The sequence below is a fragment of the Arachis hypogaea genome, chromosome 18, assembly GCF_003086295.3.
Source record: "Arachis hypogaea cultivar Tifrunner chromosome 18, arahy.Tifrunner.gnm2.J5K5, whole genome shotgun sequence".
NCBI lineage: Eukaryota > Viridiplantae > Streptophyta > Magnoliopsida > Fabales > Fabaceae > Arachis > Arachis hypogaea.
The window spans coordinates 6,540,686-6,553,437 of NC_092053.1; the positions used below are offsets into that span (position 1 = coordinate 6,540,686).

The following is a 12,752-nucleotide window of genomic DNA, read 5'->3' on the forward strand; positions in this document are numbered from 1 at the left end:
TGATCAAATCATTTCTTTCAGAGATGACTGTACTTTTTACTTCCCATTTCTTTGTAAGACTCTTCAAGATCTTCCTTACCAAGGTTTATTCGGAATAGCTCTTCCTCATGGCATCTAGGTTGTTAATGATTATTGAGAACCTTTCGGACATTTGATCGATGCTCTCGTCCTCCTTCATATTAAACATTTCATACTCCTTCATCAGCATATCAATTCATGTCTCCCTCACTTGTTTAGTATATGGGTGAGTCTGAGCTTGTCCCAGATTTCTTTAGTCGTCTTGCACTTTGGAACTTTTCTGTATTCTTTAAAACTTATTGTGCAGTGCATTAGGTTGATTGCCTTTGCATTGAGTTCAGCCTTCTTCTTTTCTTCCTCTATCCACTCATTGTCTTCTTTTGCCACAACTTCTCCATCAAAATTTTGCTTAGTTAGAATGTCTGCTCCGTTGAGAATTATCTTTCAAATGTTGTAGTCGATTGACTACACGAAGATTCTCATTCTCTCTTTCCAGTAAGAGTAGTTGCTGCCATTGAAGTAAGGAGGTCTATTATTCGACTGCCCCTCAGTGAGTGTGTACGCCATGATGTTAGGACCCATATCGTTGGCCATGGATCTTCGCTCCAAGCTGTAAAGCTTGACTCCTTGAGACCTTGCTCTGGATACCAATTGATGGAACTGTTAGAACTTGAGAAGGGGGGTTGAATCAAGTTAGTTCAAAACTGAACTTCTTTTGCTCTGTTTTTGCGGAAGCTAAATATGCAGGAGATTTTTTCGTTTTGTCTCATACACAAAACTTAAACAGAGAAAGAAAGAAGAGAAAGAGGCCAGCATGTATTCTGGTTCAGTTTCTATGTGCCATGAAACCTAAATCCAGTTTCTACCACAACCATGGTGGAATTTTCACTATAATCAACAGATTACATTCATCAATACTATTGAATCACAACCTAATTCAACTAGTATCTACCACTAACTTTCTTCACCAAAGCTCAGTTTTTCAAGTGTTGTCCCAACTTGGAAGGGGAATCTAAACAGATTCAAACTCACCAAGTACTATCCCAACTTGGTAAGGGAAACTAGTCCTACTTCATTAACTCAATTACACAGAATTTTCAGTGGCTCTTTCATGCATCTTTCTTGTATTTTCTCTCATGACTTTTTCACTCACATAATCAGCATTTTCTCAATACAAAAGATGATACAAGATAGTCATAATAAAGAAAATCAGAAATAAAGCACTAGTAGAAGAAAAAGAATTCAGCTCAAGTATGTTGAGATGATGCTCATGAATTTGCTCTCTTTTTCTTCTTTTCAAATGTTGAAGTGAGGTATGTTTTATATCATCAGCTTGCTCTTCCAATTTGCCTCTTCAATTCCTTGTTTCTTCAACCCGTTGGAGCTGTTTCTGATGGTATGCAGTCCTTTTTCATCCTGCTCCACTAACTCTATTGGTTGAGGAGCCATTCCACCACCTCTGCTGTCATTGGATTTGCTTTCTTTCTTGGCAAGCATTTCTTTTTCCCCTCTACTCCATTACCTCTGTTATTCGAGGAGCTGCTCTATTACTTCTGCATTCTTGCAAGTTTGTGTTTTATTCTCTCATATTCTGAATGTTGCTTTACTGATACCTTTGGAGTAGTAGAATTGTCTTTGTGTCTTGTTGCCTTGCTAGAACCACAGCTATCCTTATTGTGTTGTTAATTCCTTTTTATTCCGACTGTCCTCCTTTCTCCATGACAAAGACAAATGCCCATTTTTTTACTTTGCAAATGCATAGCCTTCTATTTTTGCTTAACGGTATTTGTTAAGTGCATTGGGTTTGTGCATTAATTTGAAGTATTAAAGGAATATTCAAGCAACATGTTAGATTGAGGATTGAATAATCGATCTGCACCACTAATATACGCATTTAATAATATTGGACTTTTAATTTAAATAATATTTGTCATTATATATGAGTCCAAAATTAAACTTAAGTCAATAACAATAAATTAATTCTTGACTAGTTAAATTATAAGATAATGTGAAAAAAAAAATTATTTCTTAATATATTGTATCTAGGTTCGAATTTTAATGATGATCAAATAATAAATATAATTTTTAAATATGTATGTAAATATATAATGTATTACCAAGGATTATCAAATTGATTCGACTAAAAAAATTCAAGGTAAAAGTTAGGATTTGAATTCTCTAAAGTTTGAATTTCACCTTAGAAAGTAAAGTGTGATCTCTCACCATTAATTTTATAAGTAGGACCTATTCAAAGATAGAAGATCACACTTTATTCTCAAAAGTAAAATTAAAACTTTAGAGGATCCAAATCCTAAAAATTATAACTCTCTAGTTCCAAAAAAAATGTTATAACCCCCCTGATAAAAAAAGAAAAGAAAAGAAAAGTTATAACTCAAAATCCGAAAGACCTATTCCCCTGCCCTGGCTCACGCTTCGTGATTATTACGTATTTATTTCTTTTTATTTTGATGTGAGGATTACGTATTATTATTTCATTGAACGTCATGATGATGCATTATTTAATTGCTCATATTTCGCTTCGAATAGTTTATAATGAACTCCTCTCTCTATTTCTCATGAGAGATCAATAATGCTTCAAGGTTCGTGGCTCGTGAGTTGCATGAACATGTATACGAAGGATTAATATTTTTTTATTAATATTAATTAATATTATATTTTTTAATTATTAAAATTTATAATTTAAAATTTAGTATTCAAAAATTTAAATTTTAATTAATATTATATTTTTTGAATATTATATATAAAAATATATTTATTAACTAATTATTAATTTAAAATAATAATTTTTATTAATCATATAAAATTAGTTATATATATTCTACTTTTTTATTCACATTATCAACAAAATTTTAAACTATCTTTCGTATTTTATTTGTTTCAATTTTATTTCCATTTCATTTTAAATTTGTTTCAGGTATGTCTTTAAAGAGTAATATTACCAATAGAAACACCATTAATATCTACGGTGAAATCACTTTTTTTTTTTAATTTAAACCGATGGAAGACGATACATAAATAGTTATATTTTTAATACATTATTTAATATAATAGTCACTTTTCGATATACATAAATTTTTTGTATTAATTTTTTTATTTATTTTATGCTATTTTTTATTTTCTTAAAAAAATAAAAAGATAAAATTCTATTTTGATCATATCAATTTTGATATCATATCATAAAATAATTTTTTTTAAAAATTTAAATCGATTAAAAAAACACATAAATAATTATATGTCTGATATCAAATTGAAGTATTCATGAAATGTGGTAAGCTGATATATTATTAATTAATAGGTTATTTTAATATTACTAAGTCATATAACATTGACGCTTGGGAATATAATCAAAGCATATTTAAAAGTATATATTGTATATACAATACATATTATTTATTGGTAATTAAGGAACACTTTTAAATATTTAATTACAATAATGTATTAAGATATGTACACTTAATTCGCGCAAAAACATGACTACAGAATCCCATTAATTTGCTTCTCATTCTATCTATAGAACTTCTTTATTTCTTTTGATATAATTTACGTTTAAGTTATATTTTTCAAATTTACTAGACATCGGAGTAAAACAAATGTTTAGTCTTACAAAATTGCACCTTTAGATGAATAAAAAATTATCTACAAAACTTAGGATATAGTAAGTAAATCAGAGAATTACTATACTTGTGGTAGACATTATTATTTTTAGTTATTAGTTAATTATTAATATTTAAAAATATAGAATAAAATATATTATTAAATTATTAAACTAAAAAATTAAATTAATAACAAAAAATAATTCCTAGTATTTTTGTTATTTAATTTATGTGGTAGCTAGGCTTTGTGATTTGATTTAAGAAGGACTTGTTCCACCTAAAAGATGATCTGGCCCAGCAGAGAAGCAAAAGGATATGAGATTGACGGATTTGGGCCTTTAGTGACTCGTTCAGCGATTCCTTTATGGGGAGAGTCACACTCACATTCACATATGTGCGTCCTAATAAGCATAACTAATCCATAATAATGCATTAATATTGGGGGCAAGCTAAGTAAGACGTTTTCTTGTTCCCACAACCGCGTGGAAGTTTCTACTTTCTAACATACATACATCGTCTCACCTCAGAAGAAAATAATAAATAAATATACCTAATTTCACTCGGTGATTTTTCTATCTATATATGTATCTTTGTCCCTGCTAGCTGTGCTTCCAAAATGTGCAACACCCCATAAAGTAGTGTAAGTACACATCACCATTTTAATATAGTGTATGGAGGATCCACCAACTGGTTTTCGGTTCTATCCTACAGAAGAAGAGCTAGTTGCTTTCTACCTAAACACCCAGCTTCAACTACAAGGCCACGCCAATAACATCAACAGGGTCATTCCAGTGGTTGACATCAATGGCGTTGAGCCCTGGACTCTTCCATGTACGTAACCAAAGTATATGAAACACATATATGTATGCTTCTGTATTTCTGTCTTAAGACAGTTAGTTATTTTGTTGGTTGCAGCACTGGCGGGAGAGCTGTGCAGGGAAGAGAAGGAACAATGGTTCTTCTTTGTGCCTCGCCAAGAGAGGGAAGCCAGAGGGGGGAGGATCAACAGAACCACTGCTTCTGGTTACTGGAAAGCCACCGGATCACCGGGGTACGTATACTCTTCCGATAACCAAGTGATCGGAGTCAAGAAAACCATGGTTTTCTACAAAGGAAAAGCTCCCACCGGTCGCAAAACTAAATGGAAGATGCATGAATACCGCGCCATCGTTCAAGCCCCTAACCAATCTCCCACGGCTATTCCTCAGGTATGCAAACATAAGGTCAATGTGAAATTAGTTAAGATGGTAAATATAAGTTATTATCAGAATTTATTATTTTTTGTCATCGTTTAACAGATTGATGATTAAAAATAGTAAATTCTGATTCCTCTTTATAATTTAACTAATATATTTTTCTATGTTTTAAATTTGGTTTTATACGTGTAGTTGAGGCACGAATTCAGCTTGTGTCGCGTGTACGTGATATCCGGAAGTTTCAGAGCATTTGATCGACGGCCACGGGAGGTGGTGGTGCCAAGAGTTCTTCATCATGGTTCTTCTACAACAAGTGCTCAGCAGCATCAAGGAGAATCATCAGCAAGGGTGCAGGCTAATAATAATAATAACGGGTCGAGCTCGTCGGAAACTTCCCTTTCATCAGGTGGTCCTGATTTGCCACCAGATACTGGAGGAGGAGGGTCAAGTAGCAATTGGAATAGTAGTGAGGTTCAAGTTCAAGCTCAAGTTCAAGAACCGCTATGGGAATGGGAACAACTCGATTGGCTATAAGCATGACTAACAATATCAATTCGTCAAGCCATGCATGCATTATTTCATCTCTCAAGACCGCTTCTCCACCACTTCAATAATTCCTCTGTTTTAAATTAATGGCGCTTTCACTACTTTTTCGTTTTAACTTCATTTATTAGAAATAGTTAGTAAGGGTAGACAAAAAAAAACAGGCAGAACTTACCTAAATAAGGCAAGTTATGGTTGTTTTTGATTGATTTTCACCGAAAAAATAAAGTAGGTGTAACTCTAATCAAAGAGAGATCTAGAATTATAAGCATCTTGTATCATTTCATTTGGTTTATTTAGTTTGCATAAAGGTTAATTTGTAACCAAATTTCTCTTATTCAATTCATATTTAATAAACCTAGCTCTTCAACGGATTTGTGATATTTAAACAATTTAAAGTTGTTCAATAACTTTAATTAGATAAATAAGGATGAGATGTTGTATTTGTTTTTTTATTTTTATTTTTTACTTTAAATTTTAGTGACCTTGTTAAAAGTTACACACGTTTTATATGAATTATTATAAATAAAAGTTATCTGGTATAAATCATTTTCATCGTTTGTAAAACAAAACTGCTGCATATGGTCCAATGAATTAACTTTAATTTTTACGCATAAATGTACAAATTCTAACGTAACTTTTTTAAAGTTAAAGTTGCCAACTAATTGAAAAGGTGTGTTGTTTTATCACTAATTCACACTATAAAATTAGAAGCACGTGTTTTATGTACTGCCTATGTATGATTAATTAAATTACTGTGATCAAGACATAAAACCAAAATTTATCTTATATGTTATGTTACTTTTAATGACAAAAAATATATTTGTCTAAAATAAATTTTTAATGGCATAATCTTTTTATACTCACCTAAGAGATTGCGAGTTCGAATCTCTCTATTTTCGGTAAGAAAAAAAAATATTTTATTCTTATATCTATATTATATTACATATGAACAAATAGTAATATATTTTATAGGAGGTAAAGAGTGAATATTTATGAAAATTAACATGTTGTTAAATTTAAAAAAGAAGAATAAAAAATTATTTTAAATTTAAATAATTAATATAAAAATATAATAAATAAAATACTAAGATTTGTTTAATTTAATAAAAAGTGCAATATTTCTTCCTAGAAGAAAAATCGTTTAAAAATGAGTCATCACATACGTCTATATATCTCTCTTGTGTGTATTGTAATCTAAGGTGATTACAAATATATTGATTAGCCAGTTGGAAAATGACATGTGGGGTAAATGTTTTAATTAGAAATTTTAGTTTCAACCTAATTAACTATGTTTGAACGTTAGATAATGACATGCACTAAATTTTGAGTTTGATGTAATATTCATATCTAATATTATAAAGAAAAAAAACTTCAAAAATCATTAAAATTTATTATTTTTGACTAATATTTTTAATTTAATAATCTAACAACATATTTTTATTCTATATTTTTAAATATTAATAACTAACTCCTAGTCAAAAATAATAAATTATACCAATCTATAACAATTTTGGACTAAATTAATGGAGGTTTGTTGGTATTATTTTGTATACGGGAATTTGTGGACGCAGAAAAAAAAATTATAATTGATTCTGAGTAGTGATAATTAATGATTTACAAAATAATTAGCTCACGGAAAAGGTAACAGAAGTTGAAGATCGCATTTTTTTTTATATATATGAAGTATGTTAGTTGCTAATTTGCGGGAGATTAGTAGTGGTTTGAAGTTTGATAGATATGTTTCTGACTTAACATAAAGTCAGAGCATGCATGTACTTCGGCAGGAATTTGAAATGCATGAACTTCGGCGGCAAAGGATTTTCTTTACAGATGACTTCTGAGAAGAACATATAGAGGCCATAGTCAATTGATTTACGATAATATTATACTCATATATAGTGATGGTTACATGTCAAATTCACTCTACTTTCCCCTCACCTGGGATAGGAGGAGACATGCATATTTGGGCACCAACTTCATATTATTACCATTATTTATTGTTTATTTACTTATTTCAACTATGCTTATTGCTCTCTCATATAGGTACGGGTGGAGAATGTATAGAAAAATAAACTTCCTTGTAAAAGTTATATCTAGATGTTTAGTTGTTTAGAATTGTTTTTACTCTTTCGAATTTAAGAATTATCTTAACAAAATTGTAGAGATCAGAGTAGATTGAAGATATGATATGATGTTACTGTCATCTTTTTATTCCGAGTTTTTAATGTTTCAATGGTGGGAGTGTTTTTGTAAGGATTTCGACACTTAAGTTAGCATAAGTCTCAAGAGAAACTAAATTAGAGATCATACTTTAATGCACATACTTAGAATAGTGCATATATTATGAGATTATGAACTTTTTTTATGGGATTGTTCTTTTCATGAGGAACTCTCATCTTAAGATGTTTTAATGTCTTATTGTGTCTTCCTTCATATAATGTTCTTAAGCCTTTATATAGTTAATACTGCAACATTTTTTTTTTAGAAAAAGGAAAAGTATAGGGTACCAACATATTATCTGCCAACTTATTGCCAATAATAATTAATTATTATATTTTAAATACATATATAAAGAGACACATCCAGAAAATATATCTATAAAGACACTTCTATTAAACACAGTCATAAAAAAGATATTTTTATTAAACACATCCATGAAGACACTTCCATTAAATACAATTATACATAAGAGTTGGCAGAAGTTGGCAGAAATGTTGTTGGTAACGTAGTGGAACCGTTAGAAAAAATAGTAAAATGATGGTTACAATGTAACAATTAATTTCATAAATTCAGTTAGGAAAAGTATAGGTAACCAACAAGATTTTTGAACAATGTGTAAACAATGTGAATTAATAGGGTTAAAAGAGTAAATTTAATTATTAGTATTAAATTAGGGTGTAGTATATTTTCATTTGATTGGTGGTTGTTCATGTTGTTCAAAATTTTCATTGTTCTCCTAGCACTCCCCAGTTAGTTATTAGGCATTAAAACGAGTTATGAAAAGTTAATGTCCTCTTTATAACATATTCTTTAAAATCTGAAAAAAAATATTTAATTATCAAACTAATTTTGTAAAATTTTTTATACTTTTAAATTTGATTTTTAGTATTAGACTTATAAAAATATTTTAGTACATTAATTATATATTATTTTATCAATAAAAATATTTGATTAAGTTTCAACTATTTTACCAGTTATATAAAATCAGACATTATATCATTAATGAATGTTGTAAGATTGAAACTCTGTTATTAGACATAAATTCATGCTAATTTAGGGAATGTGTTTGGGAAAGTTGACGTGAATTCAGTGGTAAGAAATGTGAATTCAGTGGTAATAACTTTAATTATTAAAGAAAATTGTCCTTCAAACCAACTTGGACTTTTGTCACGTCCAACTACTCATTATCTTTGCTTTTTCAGTACTTTTTCTATTATTAATAATTTTTTAAATCGAGATTCATTCTTGAACACTTGGATCATTGATTATGGTGGCACAGATCACATTGCATCAAATTTATCTTGATTCATTTCTTACACACAAACTTCTCTTATTATTTTGTTCATTTACCAAATGGTTTTCAAATTACTGTTTCTTATATAGAGGCATTGTTCAATTTTCACCATCTTTAGTTTTTTATGATATTCTTTATTTATCTCATTTCAACTTTAATATTATCTCCATCTCAAAAATTACTTCAGAAATAAAATGTGTACTCACTTTTTCATCTTCTTCTTGCACTCTACAGAGCAACAATTTGGGGACGATTGATTTGGACAAAATGAGAGAGAGAGATTATATGATCTTGAACCCAATTTCGGTTAAAATTCCATCCAATCCCCACCCATTACACCTTCAAATATATGGCATTTTCGTTTAGGACACATTTTTGGACAAGGACTTAATCATTTATATAAACATTTTTCTTTTATTTCTATGCATCTTGACGAGGCTTGTGACATTTGTCATTTTTTTAAGCAAAAAAAACTTTCATTTTCTCAAAGTTTTAACAAAGCCAATGCAAGTTTTGATTTATTACATTTTGATATTTATGGTCCGTTTCGACAAAATTCTATTCATAATCATAAATATTTTTTATTATTGTTGATGATTTTAGTCGCTTTACATGGGTTATTTTATTAAAATAAAAAAAGTGCAAAATCATGTAAAAAGTTTTATTACTTTAGTTGAAACATAATTTAACTCTAAAGTCAAAACTATTCGTTTCGATAATGGACCAGAATTTATTTTACATGATTTTTATGTTTCAAAAGGCATTACTCATCAACGTAGTTGTGTTGAAACTCCTCAACAAAATGGAAGGATAGAACGCAAGCATCAACATATTTTGAATATAGCTCATGCTCTTATGTTTCAATCTAATTTACCATAATTTTTTTGGTCTTATGTTGTTAAACATGCTGTTTATTTACTTAACAGAGTTCCATCATTCACAATTAATTTTAAAACATCATTTGAGATTTTATTTAATCATCCACCAAATTATCATGACCTTAAAGTTTTTGGATGCTTATGTTTTGTTTCTACCCTAATGGCAAATAGATCAAAATATGATCCAAGAGCAAAAAATGTTGTGTTTACTAGTTTTCAACATGGTTTTAAAGGATATATTGTTTATATTTTAGAAGATAAAAGAATTGAGATTTCTAGAAATGTGATTTTTTATAAAATGATCTTGGTTTTAGACATAAAAAATGTCCAATTTTAAACACATAGCCCAACATTAGCAAACACGCCTTTTCAAAAACAAGATTCAATTAGTCTTCTAGTTGGACCCTCACCCATACTCATTGACCCACTTTCATCCAATTCTTTTTTTTTTTCTCCAACAACCCCTCCTTCTTCCTCACTGCCATGTCCTAACCAACTTGAACCCATGACCCCTGAATCTATTTTAAGTCGTACAACCTCCCATCTTTTCGCAATAGACATTAACCCACCATCACCTCTTCATCACACGTCACCTTCCTCGCCACCTGAGCAACCCCGTCCTCGTCATTCTGACTGACCTCACCGACCTCCAGCATATCTCTCTAATTACTTGTGTAATTCCTCTTTCACTTCCACGAATTTCTCTCCCTCAAAATGTCATTATCTTCTATATTTAGTTATGTGTTTTTTTTCTCTTTCATCTTCTCATCATAAGTTTCTTTTATCTTTACATTTTGATATTGAGTCAAAGTGTTTTAAGGACGCCAATCAACAATCTAATTGGCATAGTACTATGAAAGATGAGTTGGATATTCTTGAGTTGAACAAAACTTGGCATCTTGTTGATTGTCCTGCAGGCGTTAAGCCGGTTGGCTGTAAATGGGTCTATCGCATCAAATGCAAGTCTAATGGTTCAGTTGATTGAATAAAGCATGCCTTGTGGCTAAAGGGTTCACTCAAACTGAAGGTGTTAATTTCTTGGAAACCTTCTCTTCTGTTGTCAAGCCTGCCACCATCAGATTAGTTTTGGCATTAGCCTTTTATGAAGCATTGACCCATATATTAGTTGGATGTCAATAATGCTTTCTTACATGGGATCTTTCTGAGGATGTTTATATGACTCTACCACCCGGGTTTACATCTCCTCGACCGAATCAATGCTGCAAGTTGCTGAAGTAACTGTATGGTTTACAACAATCTAGTCGTATGTGGTATGACAAACTTTCTCATCTTTTGCTATCTCATAGATATCAACATACCTTATCTGATTATAGTCTATTTGTTAAATTCACTGGTACTTAAATTTCTATCCTTCTAGTCTATGTTAACGACATTGTTCTCCTTGGTAATTCTATTTCTGAACTTGATGCCATTAAATCTATTTTGCACCAACACTTTTAAATTAAAGACTTGAGTCCATTAAAATATTTTTTGGGTATTGAGGTTGCTCAATCAACGAAAAAAATTTGCTTATCTCAGAGAAAATATTGTCTTGATCTTTTGGAGGATTCGCGTTTATTAGGGACTAAACTTGCCTCTGTTCTAATGGATAGTACCACAAAACTATATCAAGACAAAAGTCCCCTGACCCTTTTGTATATCATTGTTTGGTCGGGCATCTTATCTATCTCACCACTATTCTACTAGACATCATGTATGCCACTCAACAATTAAGTCAATTTATGACATCTCCTACTGAATCTCATCTTCAAGGGTACCAAGCATGTGTTACGATATCTGAAAACTAGCCCTGGCAAAGGATTTTTTTTCCCAAGAGAATCAGAAATTCAACTTCTCGACTTTAGTGACTCTGATTGGGCCGGATGTCCTGACACTCGACGACCTTTAACAGACTATAGTTTCTTCTTAGGCAGTTCTTTAGTCTCTTGGAAGACCAAGAAACAAACTACCATTGTCCGCTCATAGTAGAATATCGTGCACTTGCTAATCCAACTTATGAACTTCAATGGATACTGAATGTGTTACAAATTTTACGCATTTCTCCCATCTGCACCAGTTTTATATTGTGATAGTTATAGTGCTCTTCATATTGCTGCTAACCCAATTTTTCATGAACGGACCAAACATTTAGAGGTTGATTGTCACTTGATTCGTCAAAAAATTTAAGATGGAGTGATGAAATTTCTTCTCATTTTCTCTCCTAGGCAGCTAGTTGACATCTTCACCAAAACTTTATTTTCTCAACTCTTCTATCTTAATCTCAATAAACTTAGTGTTCTTGACATCTTTCAACCGCCAACTTATGGGCGCATTAAACCATTCTTCTATCTTAACTCATGATAACAATAAAAAAAATCTCACGACCCATAAATTCATCTAAACAAAATACATAAATTCACTTACTTTCATAATTTTATCACGATAAGAATTAGAATTATCATTAGATCATGCATAAAAATATAATCATGTGAATTTTAAACATAAAAATTCACTAACTCTAAACGGTGCGAATTAATTTGTTACGAGAAAGAATAAACAACGAAACTAATTTACTTGCAAAACGAGGTGTTTGGATAAATTCAAACTATATCGAATTTCTGACACTAAATAACGATCTTTTTCGAATTTTTTGTATTGATATTATTTATTAAAAAACATAGTGCTCCTTTTTTTAATTTTCTTTAGTTATTAAGAAAAAATAATCATTAATCTAAAAAGGGTTTAACTGGTATATATATTTGTTATCTTTAGTAAGATTTTGGATTCTAAATGAAAAATATTTATGTAAAATTTGAACAGGATTGTGCATAAAATTTAGTGGAATTAGTCTTTAGTATATAAAAATTAAATTGCAAAAAAAAAAAAAAAAAAAAAAAACTTGCATAAATTTTGTATTATTCAAGTTAGTTGCAACAAAACGGATAATTTATGCTAATAAAATAAAGGTGAAGTTAAAAAATTACAC

The 12,752-nt window shown here is 30.3% G+C and overlaps 1 protein-coding gene across 1 annotated transcript; it reads left to right on the forward strand.

The window, feature by feature from the left end:
* The first annotated feature begins 4,071 nt into the window (after window positions 1-4,071).
* LOC112773081 (NAC domain-containing protein 90-like) lies at window positions 4,072-5,745 on the forward strand. Its single transcript, XM_025818122.3, has 3 exons — window positions 4,072-4,463; window positions 4,548-4,840; window positions 5,021-5,745. The coding sequence occupies exons 1-3, from the start codon at window positions 4,304-4,306 to the stop codon at window positions 5,360-5,362; spliced, it is 795 nt and encodes a 264-aa protein (XP_025673907.1). The 5' UTR covers window positions 4,072-4,303; the 3' UTR covers window positions 5,363-5,745.
* Window positions 5,746-12,752: the final 7,007 nt, after the last annotated feature.

Bases quoted from the DNA above. Each gene is read 5' to 3' on its own strand.
- LOC112773081 (XM_025818122.3), top strand. From the start codon at position 4,304: ATGGAGGATCCACCAACTGGTTTTCGGTTCTATCCTACAGAAGAAGAG. The intron at 4,464-4,547 runs GTACGTAACCAA...TGTTGGTTGCAG, and splicing joins TGAGCCCTGGACTCTTCCAT to CACTGGCGGGAGAGCTGTGC. The intron at 4,841-5,020 runs GTATGCAAACAT...TTATACGTGTAG, and splicing joins CTCCCACGGCTATTCCTCAG to TTGAGGCACGAATTCAGCTT.